At 36.9% G+C, this 19,185-nt stretch overlaps 1 protein-coding gene across 1 annotated transcript in view; it reads right to left on the bottom strand.

Moving 5' to 3' along the window:
- LOC134534716 (uncharacterized) overlaps positions 1-19,185 on the bottom strand; it is a 187,094-nt gene that overhangs the window by 94,613 nt on the left and 73,296 nt on the right. The window contains exon 2 of the mRNA XM_063373201.1: positions 5,791-5,840. Coding sequence (XP_063229271.1) covers positions 5,791-5,812 — 22 coding nt within the window. The 5' untranslated portion in view covers positions 5,813-5,840. The remainder of the gene's footprint in view (positions 1-5,790; positions 5,841-19,185) is intronic.

Here is a 19,185-nt window from a genome sequence, read left to right as displayed (position 1 = left end):
CAACACAAAGCACTTAACCTGTACTCTAAGGGATATTAGATGAAGGAATTTGGTAAATTTTCTATGAAAAACTAGTTTTGTTTATTCTTGATCTGTATCTTTCGACACATTTCTTACTACTCCAAAACACTGGTTTGGTAAATTTCCGAACATTTTGCTGCAACGAAAGTTGTCACTGCTGCAATGCTGATAACAGATTCATAAAAAGTATTTAAAAAATAGATATATTCGTATCAATATGTCCTTTAAATGTAATTATTTATTTTTTTGTGAAGGGGGAGGTAGCGAGAGGTGTAAGAAAGAATATTTATTGTAATGTACGTGGTAGAAACCATTTTTAGTTTCCACTGGCATTTAAATCAGCTGTTTAGGAATTTTTAATGCAATAAAATAAATGATGGTTGTGAGTAAAGAATTGAAAAATGCTAGTCATGTACCTCCCAGATTGTTCACAATTGTTCCATTTCTGGTATTGTCAACCTTAATATGCTGCTACGGTTTTAAAAATTTATAGCGTTGAATTATTTATAACGATTTCCACCGATTCTGAGTTTTTAAAATAAATTTAAGTAAAAAAACTACGTTATATATGTTTCCGACCCTTTGAAAAATGTTATATAGGCTATCTTTGAAAAATTAAATATTTGTCTACCACTGACATACATATTTTTTATTAAATTATAAAGATTTTTTTAGCTAATATCGTAAATTATATTTTATTCACTCATGTTTGACATTTAAAAAAATCATATGAAAGTTCTGAAGCATTTTAACAAAAATGCTTCAAATTACAGATTTATATTGCTATGGTTTAATGTTGTCAGTCTTATTAAATCCAAATGTATACACAAAAAATTAACTGTTTAGATATTATTATTTTTATTTGTAGTAATGAATAAAAAAACACTGCTTAATACGAATTTATTTTAAGCTTAGAAACATGCGTCTGCGAAGTCGATTTTCGTCTTCTTCGACATTATGTATACTTCCATTGAAATCCCTCAATTTAAAAAACTGCAATGTAAAGGGGAAATGGTATCTGATGCACTTACTGGTAACGTCATCCTTTGTCGACCGGTTCCATTCTTTAACGCTTTTCGTTGAATAGAGTACTTTTTTTACCACGTGTTATTAAGGAGTAAGTAGGGCCTTTACAATATATTTTATGAATGTTTAAATTTAAATTCTGGTTTATATCAGAATGATAAATCGACTTATAACTTAATTTATCAATAATAATGACACAATTAAAAATTCCCCCGAACAAATAAGAATTATTATGTACTATGGACCTGCGAAATTTGCGTTGTTTTTTGGCACTGGAATAGACTCCACATACTTGACACAAATAATTTAGTTTCTATTGTCCATTAGCTGCTTCTACTGCCTACCTTTCTCGATCGTTTTAATTTTTGTAAAGTTGTTATTTGTTTCTTCTCCTTGAGACTCGGTCTCACACCAAATTGAGTCCCCCTTCGTTCTTTTAATTAAAGAGCTATTTAAAACATTTTAACTTAATATCTCCTTGCATTTGTTGTTTTGAAACGAATATTTTCAACGTGTACTCACTTAAGTGTAATACAGTGGGTGTAAAAAGGCGCGCAAGTCTCGTTAATTATCATCTATTGCGTGATTTCGTTGGCAACTGAGTTTACAAGAATATTCTTTGTAAAAGTAAAACAATTTTGAAGTGAAATCTCTTTGGGCGTGATGAGAGTAAAATTTCAAAGCCGAACTTTAATGCGATGATTCTGACACTTACAGGACAGAGAATATGTACTTGGCCAAAGAGGTATCAAGATCTATATAAGTTGCTGGGCTCGTTTTCGTTCTCATATTTAAGCGATGATTCTTCCCCCACCCAAAAAAAAATAGAACCGAGAAATATAGATAAACGAAAGAATTAGACAGAGAGTGTGCGCATGCGCTTGATTCAGAAAATAGATATATTTATCCTATACAGTCAGCTGTGAGTGCCTTGAATTTTATATTTGCTACCAGCGCGCTCGCGTTCATCATTGTTCAACCAGCGGCGTAGAGAGCGCTGTTGAGACAGTCCCTCCATTTCCCGCTTAAATAGAGCGTTACCAGTTATGAAAATTCATATTTAGATCAGTGATTTGGCGTGTTCCAAATGGCAGAATTGTTTGAAGAAACAATAACACGCACAGGTTTTTCTTTATAGCGTGAGTATTTCAACAGTGAGAAATATTTATTGTTATTTAAACTCTCTCTCTCTTGATCGCTTGTTTTACCCTTTACGATATACATACGAGTCGAAGTTTGAATTGCCAAAGCATTTTCACTCCTATCATGTGTACTGAGTTTCACGCACTTATTTTTTACAGAGTAGCGAGGGCTTAAACAGCTCTTGCGCCGGCTGTCGTCATCGACTAATCAACGTAGCACACGATTCAGTTGTCTCCCGCGGAGTCTTCAAATGCCAGATACTTTCAGGCCGACCCAATTATCAGCCAGCGTTATTGCCGCACGCACGTGCTTTAGTTTCGTAATAAGGAGCGGGGTTGGGGGAACCGCCACTTACATTACAACGAACCAAAGATTTGGCAACGCAGCTCTCAAGTTCCTTTCCTTTCGCTGACCAAATGTTAATGTTCAAATATAATTTTGTAGTGGTGTGCTTTGTTCCTAAGTAAAATTTTGTTCTCCATATAATCTATTTCCCACCCCATTTCCCCTTACACTATCAAGGCACTATATATTTTCTATTTGATTTAAATGCAGTTTCTTTCACTTTAAAAACTTTTCAATGCCGCTAAAGTAAAATTTACAAACGCATTATTTACTGGTTACGTGTTAGGCAAAATCATTTGAGTTGTACTCATGCAAGCTTAACCTGTGAATTGTAAAATTCAAAGTTCAAATTAAGATTTTATCATAAGAACAATCATGAAAGTATGACACTATGATGTTAATATAAAATTTTGGTAAAATAACATAATACAGTTATTGTGTTTATGCTTATATAAGTAACAAATGCAATTTTTTTAGCCTGATAATTGATAAAAGTAGGTATATAGAGAGTCACGAGGGCTTTTAGAAAGACAAAGCGAATGAACAAAAATAATCTCTCGGAAAGTTTTTCATAAATTCTAAACGAGGTAATTTTTTTAAATAATGTGTTATTCTCTGAGTTTTATAGCTACAGGTGCTAGCTCAGCGAAAGAATATATTTAAATACAATTTTTAATGCATTTTTTTATATTACATTTAAGGAGTGCCAATTTCTAACAATGAAGACCAATCATACTTAATTCAATAGAATGACATTAAATATTTCTGACTGCTATTATTTTTGTTTTATAGAGTCATATGTGCTTTTAAAAATAGAGTTCTTCAAACAAATATAAAAAATAACCCTCAATATACAAGAAGAAATTTCTACGGCAGTTTTCGGTATGACAATATCTTAGGTGCAGAAAAATGCTGAAAAGAATGACTGATTTAATGAATCTATTACTAAATATTAAAAAGCTTGACATATATGTACAAATCAACTTATTTTCAGTTTCATTACGGCATAAATAGTTTATAAAATATTTTCCTTTTTTTTATGATTTTCATATCATTAGCTAACAACTTTTAATAAATAGGAAAATTTACGGCTTTTGGTAACATGCTCAATAAAATTAGACTAAAATAGGGTTTAATTGATTAAAATTATGTTTCTATAATTAAATAAAGAGGAATAAAGGTTCATTTAGACTCACCAGATGTAGATCTTGTTTGATTCGAAGTTGGGTGTATGTGGAAAGAGTAAACAACAACATAATTTTTGCCGTACATGCAAATCCAGAATAATGCTGGCTATTTCATAATGAACGTCTCTGTTGACCGAATTTAATATTTAAACATTTCTTTCAAATTACAACCTATATATACAGAAAGCCAATTAAGAGGAAATAATATGAACCGAAAGACGCTATATTTGTTTCAGCAGATACTATGAAATAAACTTTTTTATATATTAAAAATTTGCCTTTTTAGAGCACATATCATACATTAATTAATGTAAAATTACTAAAATTGTAATTATTGCAAAAAATAAATGTAATTTTATAAGCCAATGACTTAACAGAGTAACTGATTTGTAGCAGCCAGTTGTAATTATTAACTTCAGGTATTCTATTAAAATATATAATTTGTTTTAAGAAAATTAATTTTTAAAATCAAGTAAAATAAATTTTATGGCCTAAAAATATTGAAACCAAGATGACCTCTTTCGGTTTCTATCTCCCAGAAATATGTAGGATAGTTGACAATCGTTGCAACGAATATTTTACGGCGCAGTTTACCTGGCAATCCACTGCATTTTTGCAAATGTGAGTCAGTCATCAGGCCCCTAAAAATAACTTACAAGTTCAAGACTATCACCTCAAGTTACATTAATTTAACTGAGGGAAGATACAGACGCATGTCAACAGGATGTGTAAATAAATAGTAACAAGCATGTAACAACAGAAAAAATATGTGAGAGATGCCACAGATGTGTTACATCTAAACTTGGTAACGAGAAAACCCATGTGTTCTCAAACTAAAATACATTTATAATACAAAACTCGGAAACAAAATTTAAGGTAGAATTCTTTAAAATAATGCCGAGCGTGATAAACATAAGCAAATTGTATTTTCAACTACATTTCTGGACGCGAATTTATACGTAGTGTCCACACCCGCCGCTATAATTCCATGTCGGAGTAGCTATGTCGACTATTGAATCACTTTATTAACTCCCGGAAATTTAAACTATATAATGAAACGGCTCCGATGAAAGGTTAATAAACTAAAAAAAAACATACTAAACTAAAAATAACTAATAATACTAAATAATGCTAAACTTTGGTTTGCGCCATCCGCCACAGATGGCAGCACCGTGGTTACACATTTCCGTTCCTTTACTTCCGTCGCATTCACGAAATTACTTCCATCAAATGCCGTGTACCGAGAGCTAAAATGTTACACAACAAAAACCTTTTTATGTGAAACTTATTTACAGCCAGTATAGGGCAAGTCTCATAACGTAAAGAAAAGTGAAACGCTCAGGGTCAACGGAATTTGCAACGATCATGTGTGGGACACTCGATTGTGTTACGGGGAAGGAAGTGGCTCAGCAGTGGGAAACTCAATGGCATTTTATTTCATTATGGCACACTCGCATACTTGCTTTCTCGCATACTTGCACACATTATTATATCTCTAACTGTGAAATTTCACTTGCAACGTACGAGGTGGCCAGGCATACTACTTTGCCCCGGGGGGGGGGGGGGGGATTTTATCCTTTATTAAGGACTTCTGCATGACCCATAATAAAATTAGAGGTCATTATTTACGGGCCTTTTAGTAAAATAAATAAAACTAAGGTATTTTTAAGGATATTAAGGAGGTTTACGAACCATGTACGATCACAAATATCGTGTACTAGTAAGTTGCGTTTTTTTAAGAGACATGGCTGGCTCTATAACTGATTCCTGAAACTACAATAGCTTTTCGCTTTTCTGCCCACATCATAGCAGTTGGAAGGTAAAGTATATTTTCTGCCCGCATCATAGCAGATGGAAGGTAAAGTATATTTTCTGCCCGCATTATGGCAGTTGGAAGGTAAAGTATATTTTCTGCCCGCATCATATCAGTTGGAAGGTAAAGTATATTTTCCGCCCGCATCATGGCAGTTGGAAGGTAAAGTATATTTTCTGCCCGCATCATGGCAGTTGGAAGGTAAAGAATATTTTCTGCCCGCATCATACCAGTTGGAAGGTAAAGTATACACACCTGTGATCGTGCCCAGTCGCATCTTGACATGCGCCTTCCTCGGCGCAGTCCTGCAACAACAGGAAACTATATTAGAGGTGTGTTTGCAGGACTAATCTGTGTACAAATATCACTGAACCAAAAATAAAAAACAAAAAATAAACTGTCATCCATTCAGTCTGAAGTGCATTTTTTTTTCGAGTTTACAGGTCGAATATCCTACTTTCCTAAATTTGTATCCAACTAACAAACGAACTCCAGAAAAATCCAAATCTTCATTATAATGTAGGTACGTAATTCAATAATGTGCCACTTAATGTCAAACAGTTTATGAATTTAAAAAAAACACACGAGTGCGTGCTCTCCACGCGCGTTGGAAGTGAAACTTCACTAGTAAGAAGGACATTTTATTTAGGGTACTCTTATAATTGAAACACGCGTAATCATTCACCGAAAATATAAATTTATTTACTAATGGCTATCTATTTCTTCAGTATAATCTAAGAATGAATTAATGGGTTTATGATAGCTAAAATATAATACTTAACACTATCGGAATATTTATTTAAATAGTCACCATTCGAATGCTTACACGGATCCAACCTCAGGGTTTAGAGTTGCAAACTACGAGTTGCGAAAGTATACGAAAGTATGTAAACGTATGAATAAGAATGCAAAAGTATGCGAAAACATGCGAAATTGTACAAAAGTATGAAAAAGTACGTGAACGTGTGTAAAAATATGTAAAAGTTAAGCAAAAAGAATGCAAAGAATGCAAAAAGTATGCAAACAATGCGAAAAGTATGCCTAAAAGGCGAAAGTATGCAAAAAGTGTGATAATGTATAAAAAGTATGAGAAATTATACAAACTTATGAGCAAGTGTATAAACTTCAACAAAAGTATTGGAAAGTAGGCCTATACAAAAAAAATGCGCTGCTTCTGCTTCCATCTGCACCAGCTATTAAGATTTTTCAATTCAAAACTTATTTTTTTCAACCCCACGCCATCGAACAACATACGTTACATACTTTACACACGTTAACTCCGTTACCCTGTGATTCTGACATTACTCTACCAACTGTAACAAAGCTTCACTTCAAACATGTAAAATTTTAGTAGCTACATGTTCGTTTTCATTCATCATCTAGAATCGTTTAACGCTCCACGTTCTAATTTATCATACGCATATGGAAAAAAATGCATAAAAACTGTCTATGATACGCTGGAGGTAAACCAAACGAACACATCAGGCATCCTTTAATGAAACAAGCAGTTACCAATTTCTGGCAACCCATCAAATATGTTGCCACCTTAAAGACACGCTTGCAAACCGAGCTTATGTAACTAACAACAAAGACACGTTATATATTTCTCAAATTTTACATTAAATTACATGCCTCCTTCAAAAGAATTTTTTTTTAAAAATCTCCAATAGCAGACTTTGTTCTGAATGTACATCAAATATTTTGTTGAACTGCTTCACGTTTCAACTAAAATTTTAAATTCCAGCAAGAAGAGCTCATATTAAAGAAAATGCAAACAATGTTTATTATAAGAAACACGAAGCTCTGATGTCGTCACCGCACAACCGTCCTTCACTAAAGGAAAAGAAAAATCAATGTCGTCAGAAAGTTCTAAGAAAGAACAAATCGTGATACTCGTGAAAGTAAATAAGCTACGTGACACATACGACGTATCGTCTATGTGCACGCAGTTAGGAAATTTCAAGCACGGAATTACTTTCACCAAAAAAAAACTGAAGTTAATTGTAATGGATACACGATTTCAGGTGACCGGCTAGGGATTAATGGCAACCATGCAGGCGTAAGGTAATTAATTATGACTAAATTCAGTTTTAGTTGCAATTTGGAACTTATTGGTTTCGACCGAAACGGAGTGGAACTGACGTGAAAGTTTGTGTGGGTTTTTTAAATGCAAGTAAGGGAATTGATCACCTCTGTTTTGGATTAATCAATTTTTTTCCATATAATTTATATAAATACATGTGTGTGTATTTTACACCTTCTTTGTGCCGTTTAAGTTTGTAATGTATTAACACGTTCAGTATGCAACCGCTGATATGCTATAACTAGTTATTTCTTATGGGGTGATGTAGACTACAAATTGAATCCAAGTGTCCTCACTTAGGTACTGAGAATTGCCAAGCCCCAGAACGGTATAAAGTCTCGTACTGAAATTTGTAAGTTATAATTTAAAAAAAAAAAAAAACAAAAAAAAAACAGAGATATTGTGTGTGAAATTAACCAGAAACTTTGAATAAACATTCAGAAGTTCACTATTGATAAGTTTGCTTGGCCTATGGGCTCTAGCTGCGTCAAAAGAGAAGGGTTCACTGACGCTTCGGTTCGAACGTGTCAGTGTTAGTGAGAGTGTTAGTGTTAGTGAGTGTTATGTGTTAGTAAGAGTGTTAGTGTTAGTACAGATGTTACTGTTATTGTAAGGTTTCGTGAGAATTTTAGTTTTGATGAGTGTGTTATTTTTAGTTTTAGTGTTAGTATTATTATTAGTGGCAGTGTTATTGATAGTGAAGTGCTAGTGTAAGTGTAAGTTATGTGTTAGTGTTGTTGTCTGTAAAGTCGGTTTACGGACGATAGTTTAATGTGACAACGTCATAACAAAACATTGATGAAATGATTGCATACTTTTATAAATAAAATTGAATCATTTTTATTGAATTATCACTATTTTGTATGGATAAAAAGAAGGGGTGAAATGAAATCTACAATTTAATTGATAAATTTACTTTTATTTGCACTCATTAATTCAAATATGTTTATTACTTTAACGAGCAGATTATTTTAACTATAACTTTTATACATGTTTGCTATTTAACTTCTTCCAATCTGTGTTATTCTGTTCAGGATATGACAATGATAGGAAAAGTAGGAAACGAATGGTAGTGTTTCAAGTTTAATGTGCCTCGAAAAAGTAAAATCGATGGTTGTTCGAATCGAGTGGAAGAGAGATAGATGCGCCGCAAGCGTACAATGAGCGTAACGGGTCAAAGCGTAACGGGACAATGTACGTAACGGGACAATTAGTCATACTTTTTCGTGCGTGCAGCCGGCGTTCATCGATTTATTAGACGTTGTCACGTCAAAATATTTATGTTTACTGAAGCTGTGTACTTTGTTGGCGATCTAGGCAGATGGCTATTATCATGTGACTAAAGTGTGATTCAGTGAAGTAGAAAAAAATGTGAGCGAATCTTTCAGTACTCTCCAGAGATGCGTAACATTTAACCTTGGTAACGAACAGTGTTTGAGGAAGAAAGCTTCGGTTTCTTTCTGCTGGGAGACCGCATAAACGATGTTGCATTTCCTGCCCCACGCGTGACTTACTAACTTTTGATATGAAAATAAATGTAAACCAAGTGGTTCGGAGCTTACAATAATCTATTTTACTGTCCGGTATTTTCAAATTTCACAAGTCGTGCGATTGCATGCAAAGATCTATTACACAATCGTTCAAACACTCGTTTACTAAAATTTATGTTATAACTTACGATACCTAGAGAGGTGGAAATGTTGAGATTTAGGGACGCCAACATTAACTATTCGAATCCATAAAATATTAAATTTGGATAGGAAATCTCTACGATTATATAAAAATGAAAAAAAATTTATTTTTTTCATTTAAATAAGTCTACAAACTTGAGAGAAATGGCTCATGTGGACAAAATGAAGTCGTGATTTACATAAAGGATATTTTTAATCATGGAAACTTTAGATATTAAAAAGTCAAAAACATAAGTTTCAATATTATTATTTTTTTCGTTCACGCAATTATACAAAATGTTAAAAATTTTAAAAATATATATTAATTAACTGAAGAACGGAATCGCTAAATAAAAAATAACATAATTAAATATTAGTTTCAGTATATAATCCATCAAACAGAACAGGAAACGCAAAAATAGTAAATGGTACACGTTCCTGCTTTAAAGCCGGGGAGTGATTTGCATAGCTTTGCTGTTACTTTTAAGTTTTAATCAACAACGTCGTTCAGAATGCAGTAATAAATAATTAGTTTTTTTTTTTTTTACTTTTACGGAACCAGGGCACACCTTGGCTGAGGAGCAACCAAGGTCACGTCCAGGTGTGTTGATATCCTTGAATGTGATGTCCCCGCGGCATGTAGTCCGGACTTTCGCCAATCGCCGTCGGTGCGGAAGGATATAAATCTCTGTGTGCGATAAATCCTTCAAGACCTTGCAGATTATGACCGAGCTTAAATGTATTCCAGCAAACCTGACAGTCATCCATGTCATAACCAGCGCAAAAAAAATTAAAACTTACCGACTGCACTACGCCTGTTCCATCTGTCATCGTATTGAAACCAAGAGCGTACGCAAAATTTCATTTCGTTTTCTTTCAAATTCTTTCCTTTTGTTGGAGGGGATGGATTTTTTTTTTTTTTTTTTTTAGGATTTCGAAGGGGAGGAGGGTGTATATCTTCCCTAAAACCCTCCTTTTCTTTTTGTGAATGCCCATGATAGAAAAAATTAGGCTGATTTCAAATACCTCTTTAAAGGACCCTTTTATTTCAAGTATCCTTGAAAAGTGCATCAGCCATTTTTGTTTACCTTCAGCATAGTTTCAAATATTCTTACAGAATCGTCAATGCAGCGTTTCGCGAAAGGATGAGGCGCTCTATGACCCGTCATTCTTCGGTTTGACACGTTTTGTAATCCGTAGAGACAGGAAAAATTCGTGAGTTCATTTCGCGATAGGCTAAAATACAAATAGTTATACCTCAGTGCTGCCTCTGCTATTGATGGCTCACAACTCACCTGGATGACTCTGGGCCAATGAGAAACACCCAACCAAAACTGTATCGAATCACAGGCTGCTACGTTGGGACGTTTCACAAGACAGCAACCAATGAGTGGGTGACATTTTACCGAGTGTACGTAGAACTGTGGAGCTCATCCTGCAAGTCATGGAACCCACGAATTTTTCCGGTCCCTAGTAATGCGGCATCGACCGAGCCACTCGGTCTATTCTGGATTACAGTAATATTTCTTGAAATATTTCTTGTATATTAAATTAAAGTGTCTGGTATATTCATCATTTTTCATGGGGTGCCTTAGGCGCCTTACAGCTAAATAAATTACTTAAGAGGCCACTCCAGTGTTTCAGGGGCACTACGCAACCCGCGTTAACCTAATAAGATTCAATATTATTTTCATTTTGCTTATAACTAATTAACTAATATAGATTAAGAAATGATGCTTGCTTGATATGTAAGGCAACGATGCTCTTATCAAAGCCCCTTTCTTCAAAAACGTGCATAAATTATGGTTTTATACTAATCTTTACTAAAATGAATCAGTGTATTGTCTACGTTTGAACCATAATTTATGCACGTTTTTGAAGAAAGGGGCTTTGATAAGAGCATCGTTGTCTTACATATCAAGCAAGCATCATTTCGAAATCTATATTAGATAATTAGTTATAATCAAAATGAAAATAGCATTGCATCTTATGAGGTTAACGCGGGTTGCGTAGTGCCCCTGAAACACTGGAGTGGCCTCTTAAGGAACTAAATATTAAATTCAAAATGGGCGAATTTTTTTTTTGAAGTTACATATATATGAGAGCGTTATGGAAAAATAAGAGTGAATTTTTATTATTCGCGCGCAGCTTGCTACGAATAATTGAAGAAATGAAAAAAAAAGCAAAATACAAATAAAAAAAAGTGCTTTACATCATATACCTATTTTAGTGAATTATATCGAATACTGGTCCATACAATTAAAAATATTTATTTATTGTAAATATCAGTGAAAGAAATTGTGTCTATGAATGTTTTCAAGTGTATTTTCAAGTGTATCTACATAAGTGAGGTTATGTTCCTATAAGTGTTATTTATCTGCATTACAAATAACACATTATAAATTATTACTTATTATTTAAATTCAGTGCGTTTATGAATTTACGTTAATAATTTAAATTTTATCTCCATTATTTAACTATATTTAATACTTAATTGTACACACGGATTTATATTAAAATTTAATAATGTGTATTTAATTAATGTTTTTAATTTGATTAAATTTAACTTTACAAACCGCATTTATAATAAAACTACATCTTTTTATTATTTTATTTCTATTGATTATTTGGATGCAGAATTAAAGTTATTTTTTATTTATTATTCGAAACGTAAAAGCCATGAAGCATGGAATATCGTACCCTCGAGGAAGGACAGTGGCGTAGCCACGAGGAGGAGCAGAGATGAAGTTAATTAAGTAGCGTAGCAGTCAGTCACTGACTATCATACACATTAAATTACAATAAGCAGTCGGAATATCGATTTATTTTCATTATTAATTAAAATTTATCTCAATTATTTTATTAAATTAAATTAATAATTTATACACGTGTTTATATTAATCTTATGAATAGTTCCGCTCATCACTAACTCACTGACTCTGAAACGCTAAAGAGATATGTTTACCTTGGAGACAGGCATATCATGAAGCACAAATATTAGGCTACTCCATAGATATGTTTATACGAGGGAATCAAATAAATAAACATAGCCTGTAATTCCGAGCATTAAAAGGTATACTAATCGGTAGACAACTAAAAAAAATCACGTATTTATTTCTAGAGACTGGTCTGCATTCCACATACACTTGACCCGCATCCTCGTTGGACCGTACGCAGTTTCCACCCGCCCTGAAGAAAAGGATACCAATGACATCAGAAAATTCAAATGACCCAATCACGTGCAATCTGGTGGGAAGGTAAAATGCGTCATCAGTTGAGACCTGCAAAATTCGCGGATTCATTGACCTCTAGGATAGACTCCACAGTCCTTTAAATACTCGCGGAAATGACACCTGTTCATTGGCTAATGACGCGTGAGATGTCTCAATAATTAGGCTGTCCGTAATTTGGCACTTTCTTGGTTTAGTGTTTCTCGTTGACTCACAGTTCCCCGGATAAAATGTGGGCCAATCACAGAAGCGGTACGAAGGTATAGTTGTTTTGATGCTAGCATATCGCGAAATGAATCCGCGAATTTTGCATGTCTTTAGTCATCAGCCAGTGGACAATATAGACACCCACTTATTTGTGTAGGATAGTTTGGATGGTGTTATGCACAAATGAGTTAATCAACAAAAGGGGAAAAAAAGTTATTGAAATAATGTGTAGGTAAAATGACACTTTTAATTGAGCTAAAAATTTTTAACCGACGTTCCTTGCTACTATGCCATCTTGCGACCAAACATTCAATGCACTGCCACAATACCGGTTATAGTGTGTTCAACTTTGAGCTCAATTTACTCAGTTGAAAATGTTTGTGGGTTGAACCATTTCTACATAACACATCGTCCAGTTGTGAAGTTCATCCCCGGAACCAGAAAACAACGCGAATTCTCCAGGTCTCTGCTGATCAGTCGACGATGTGCAAGTCAGATGGGTCCAGGTGGTGAGTACTTTACGGCGGGAGAGATGCTGGAATACGAGAGTTACGTCACGTCGGGACGGTGGGGTCACGACCTGGGGGTCCCGAGCACTGACCTCTCCCGGGCGCCGCCTTGGTTCCTGGGAACAACCAACCCTTCAAGGACGACCACCGCGCCGCTAGCGGCGCCTGGCGGTCGAGGCGCGAAGCACGGCGGGACCCGGCAGCGCGCGATCGCCCACACCTCGCTTTTGTTTGAGTGAGTTCCCTGCCACTGGCTGGACTGAGTTCACGGCCCGGTCGCTCGCCAGGCGAAAACCCGTACGGTACGACGGCATACGCGCGGACGTAAAAAAAACATTTTGGTCCTTTACACTCCAATGCCGCAATTTAACTTGCCATTGCTGATGTTTGTTCAACAGCCGATAGCGTAGTCACACCTGCGCGCGCCGTCTATTCCCCTCTTGTATGGCTAACTGTATCCCACGGCACATCGGTTGTTTACAGAAGTTGAAACAGACTTCGTGGTGTCGTGCAAGACTTTTTTTTTTTTGACTGCCGAGATTTGGTGCTAACTGAAATTTACAGACGTGCTATTCAAGACTGGGGCAGTAAAATTCACATCACGCTAAATGAATCCGCGCAATCTGAAGACATGCTAAGTGAGGTATAGGTGTGTGTGTATATATATATATATATATACACACATACATATATAACAGTAACATAAAGTCGTATGGACGAGATTTCACTGCCATGTTTTCGAACTTACTGATTAAAAAAATAAATAGATATTGTAATATGGACAATATGGGAAACTGGTAAGAAATACATGTGATACAAGTGATGTAAGCGAACCTGACGGCGTGGAGTGTACCTACGGTTTTAAGTGCGTGAAACTACAGCATGGAACAGAAGGTAGATAGCTGTTATGAAAGGCTATTAAAAAAATCAATGGAGCAACTTACAGAAATTGAGGTTTATTTTATTGGAATCAGTATATATCCCAACATTTTTTAAAATCAAGTTATGAAAATCACATAAGGAAGATGGTGGCCATCGGCAGCGATGCATTGATAAAGGCGATTTTAGGACTCATCGACCGCTTTTCGCCACATTTCAAAGGGGTATAGCGGTGATTTCTCCCGAATTTGCATCTTCAGTTCTTCCGAGAGTGAGGACGATGTTAGAAAATCTTTTCCTTGACGTAACCCCATAGGGAGACGTCATAAACGCTCGTGGGGTAATCATTTGCTAGTCCATATAGTTATTTACTAGCACTAACAACAAAATGTTGTATACATCGCGAAATTTCATTGGCTGAACTCAACAGTAAGATTTCAATTGTGAAACGTATTTTGTAAAGACGTGTGATTGCCCTTATGTGCACTCGCTTAAGTTTTTTTTTTAATTGCGCACCCAACTTAAGGGTGACACCGGCTCGTTCATTACACATATCTTCGTCTCTACGCACCAGGCACGAAACTGGTGTGCAGTCTTAGCGTCGGTTATGCGCCTTTGGGACTTTAAGCAATGTTCCTGTAGTTTTATCCTGGAATATTAAAGGCTCTCTGCATTTTCTCATGCCTTTTTTCATATCCTTAAACGTACGTGAAAACACGCGTTATCAGCCTTTTTCGCTGTCCGAAAATATTACACGTTAAACCTCGCAACCACGGAACGATAATTTTATCGGCAAGTGCAGCGGCTCTTCGATGCTGTTCGTGATCGGACACCTTGAAGAAAACGAGCCTTGATTCAGCGGGACTTCCACAACATGTGTTGTAAACACGAGCCAGCCATGGCTTAACGCGCTAAAGCAACCAGCGGGTTGTTTTGGTTCGCAGGGAGCAGGCGCATTCCTGTGTGTTTCTCTCTCGCTCTCTCGCGTCAAGGACCGGCGGACCCAGCCGAGAGGAGTCCAGCTCCTGGCTTATTCCTGGACGGCGAGCTCAATCTCCGCGTCGCTCCATCTCTGAATCAGGGGGCGGCTCCCAGGCCGGGCAACCCTCGCCGCCTTATACCAGACACACTAGAGACTAGAGACAGCTCTGTGCTAGCAACTCAGGCGGGAGCGTGAGACATAACCTATAACTAGGGGCATGCATATTTCGCGAAAAGATTCCGAGACTAGCTGAAAGTTAAGACACTGTTGCACGATCTGTGTTTCGTGATTGGTTGAATTTCTCCCAGGTACATATCGATTGTAACAACACCAATCACAGTGATTCAGTGCGGAAGTAAAAGCGTCCTGAGTGGCTCGGTCAAACAAGGCGACGACTTCTCTCGCAGACGGCCGCCAATCACAAGGAAGAAACCGCTGGTGCGGGCATACCTTGTTGCAGTCTAATAAGTGTTCAGATCTTTTCGCGTAAAATGCCTGCCTCTAACTATAACCTAGTGTCAAACAGGCGAGACCACACAGTTTTTGATAGATAAACAGTTTAATTATATATCATATTATCTGGCGTCAAACGGTTAACTTCCTTTTGAGAAATATTGAAGCACTGGAGGTTTATTTTTCCTCTCCCATCCATAAATCTGTATAATTGTTTAAATAAAAATTTTCCAAGCGATAAGAAAGTTGTTTTCGTTGTCATAAAGTCGGTACCAGATGCATTAAATAGCTATATTGTTCATTCTGGGCATAACATCTGCCATCTACAGGACTGACGTGACAACAACGCTGAAGCTGTCCGGTATTTGTCTGTAGTGTATTTGGTGTTATTACAGATATCGGTATTCTAAAACATGAATTTAGTGTAATAAACACCAATGACTTCTTGGGGAATGATAGTTGTAGCAGTCAGTTACTATTAATTCCAATAATTCCAATAATTCCACTAAGTTGTGAATATGCTAAAGCGAAGCATAGTACATAAAAATAAAACTGTTTAAACCAAGATGGCATCTTTCTTCCTTGAGAAACCGTCCCGGCATTTATGTGTAGGAGAAACCTTAATCAGCATTACCGCAACCGGGATTCGAACCAGAATCTCCCAGGATGAAAGCACGGTGTCTTACCACTGCGCTGCAGCGCTTCGCAGACCGCAAATAAACATGGCAGTTAGTATCTGAAAAGTTAAATTCCAGCGCGGCAGTACAGTTTTAATGAGTCGGCACGAGCAGGACCGGCAACCCCATTAGGAGAGTCAGGTGACCTCCTACACCCGGGGTCGGCAGACATTCCAGTGAAATGAGCCAAATGTTAAGTAAACAGATTCTCCCATTTTTTAAGAGAGCCGCAGCATGTATTTATTCTGTATCTACGTGGAATTTTAAGACGATAAAATAAACGTGATGAAATAAAAATATTTCGTTCGCAACTTCCACATGAAGTCTTAAAAATAATGAGTTAATAGGGCAAAAACACGTAAATCTAGAAACATATGGTAGTCATTAGTAGAGTTCTACTGATAAAACAAGAAAACAAAAATTTTTGTAATTGTTAATTATTTAAATAGAAAATCGCTAGGGCGAGTGATGGTGGGCGGTGCGATGGTTGGTGCGAGCGCAGGTTGAAGACATGAGCTGTGATTGGGCCGTTTGATTTGTTAGGCATATTTTTTTCGTGCTGTGGCAGCGCAATGTGTGTGTGGGAGATCGGGGAAGGCGCCAGCAGTGCTGATAAAGTCTCAGGGCTCAGGACACAGCCAACTGTCTCGTTAGCTGAGCGAGGTACGGGGCTGAGGCGGTGACTATGCTGGGTTGGTGGCCTCAGCCGCTGGTCATTGCCGAAGCTCTAATACCTTCCCGATAAAAAAAAGAGGTAGTGATCCCTAGCAGTTCTGCTTAAATGATATAGCTCTGGATTGTATAAAACGAACTGGAAGTTTCTCCCACCCTACCCTGATAGGGCGCATATGTGGGAGGGGACCGTGAGAATGCCGGACGTAGGTCGGAACAATCTGTGGCAGCGCAGTGAGTTGTAGAGCCGTAACATCCTACGAAAAGAGCCGCATGCGGCTCGCGAGCCGCGGCCTGCCGACCCCTGGCCTAGGGCGACAACATATTAGTGTCCGGTAATTTGACTTCTCAAAAGTGGTCAGCTTAGTCATGATAGGGGCGGCAAATGTGACTTTCGCCTAGGGTTGCAGACCTGGTTGCGCCGGCCCAGGGCACAAGTGCGACGCTGGCTGCTTCTCTTAGCGCGGTATAAGGCTCTGAACTAGCGCATAGTTTTCTTTTCGTGCATAGGGCAGCTATAAAATTTGACCCGGTAACCATTACATTAGATGTCGAAGGCAAACATGAAGATAAAGGTGTAATGCAACTCCACTGAGTGATTTCAAGAATCTGTACCAAGCGTACCATGACTTAAAATTATTCTGAAAAAAAAAAAAACGCATTTTTACTCTCCTAAAAGTAGAGTTTAAAAAAAGTAATACAGAATAAAAAACTACTCATCCGCCTTCAGCGAATTCTTAAATGCTTTTCGTATTCAGGCCCAACTCGGATATCTTTAACACTTTGCTAATCGCGTGGTTTCTACTGAAGCCTTGCAAACCGTGTGTGTGCCCGGGTACGCCAGGGCATTATCTCTGGCACTTTCGGGACCACGGTCCTGCCGGATCAGCGACTTGGCCGGATCATCGAATGCCAACATGGTTTCAAAAGTGAATATTAAAGTGTGAAAATGTGAAATGCAACCAGCTATAAAACAGGAAACACTGCACTGAAACGAAAACCGACATTAATGATAAACTGTTTGCCAATTAAAAAAAAAAAATGTCTGCAGCGCAGTAATGCGAACTGCCGGCAACGTCAACAGCCGGAATACACCCGGGAAAATAACATCTGAGCGAGTCTTACAGTGCTCACTAGAGATGCGCAACTTCTAACCTGTGTAACAAGCGAATTCCCGTGTTCTCGTGTTGCAATTAAAATTGTAATTTGAAACTTGGACGCGAAATTAAAAGTAGAATTTTTAAAAATTACTCTGAGCGTGATATGCATACGCAAATTGTGTTTTCAACTGAATTTCTTTGACGCTAATCACACGTAGTTTCCGCACCCGCCATTAGAATTCGTCGAGTATTGAATCATTTGATTAGCAGAGCAAAATTCCAAAGCTATATAATGAAACGGCTCCGGTGATAGCGAAAAAGACTTGAAAAATATTCAACCCCAACTATGGCACTGATTTTCGACAAGGAATTTCATTAAAAAAAAAAATACTGACCATCTAGTTATTAATTCATCAAACAGCTAAAATTATAAAGTTTCTCTTTGTGCTTGTGAACTTTGTTTCGTTCCCTCCGCCACAGATGGCAGCACCGTGGTTGCACATTTCCATTCCATGCGACTTCCGTTCCATTGTCACGAAATTGCTCCTACCAAATTTCGTATACCGAGAGCTAAGATGTTTTACACATTAAAAAAAAAATTGTTGTCTGTAAAGTCGGTTTACGGACGATAGTTTAACGTGACGTCATAAACAAACATTGATGAAATCATTGCATACTTTTATGAATAAAATTGAATCATTTTAATTGAATTATCACTATTTTGTATGCTACAAAGAAGGAGTGAAATGAAATCTACAATTAATTGATAAATTTTCTTTAATTTGCACTCATTAATTCAAATATGTTTATTACTTTAACGAAGAGATTATTATAACTATAACTTTTATACATGTTTGCTATTTAACTTCTTCCAATCTGTGTTATTCTGTTAAGGATAGGGCGATGATAGGAAAAGTAGGAAACGAATGGGAGTCTTTGAAGTTTAATGTGCCTCGAAAAAGTCAAATCGATGGTTGTTCCAATCGAGTGGACGAGAGATAGATGCGGCGCAAGCGTACAATGAGCGTAACGGGACATAGCGTAACGGGACGATGTGCGTAAGGGGACACTTTTTCGTGCGTGCAGCCGGCGTTCATCGATTCATTAGACGTTGTCACGTCAAAAAATAAATAAATAAATCTGAGCGCGTGCGGCTCGATTGGAGTCGGATTACAGGATGCGCCGAAG

The sequence above is a fragment of the Bacillus rossius genome, chromosome 8 (genome assembly GCF_032445375.1).
Source record: "Bacillus rossius redtenbacheri isolate Brsri chromosome 8, Brsri_v3, whole genome shotgun sequence".
Taxonomy (NCBI): Eukaryota; Metazoa; Arthropoda; class Insecta; order Phasmatodea; family Bacillidae; genus Bacillus; species Bacillus rossius.
This window is presented reverse-complemented; position numbering and strand designations above follow the sequence as displayed.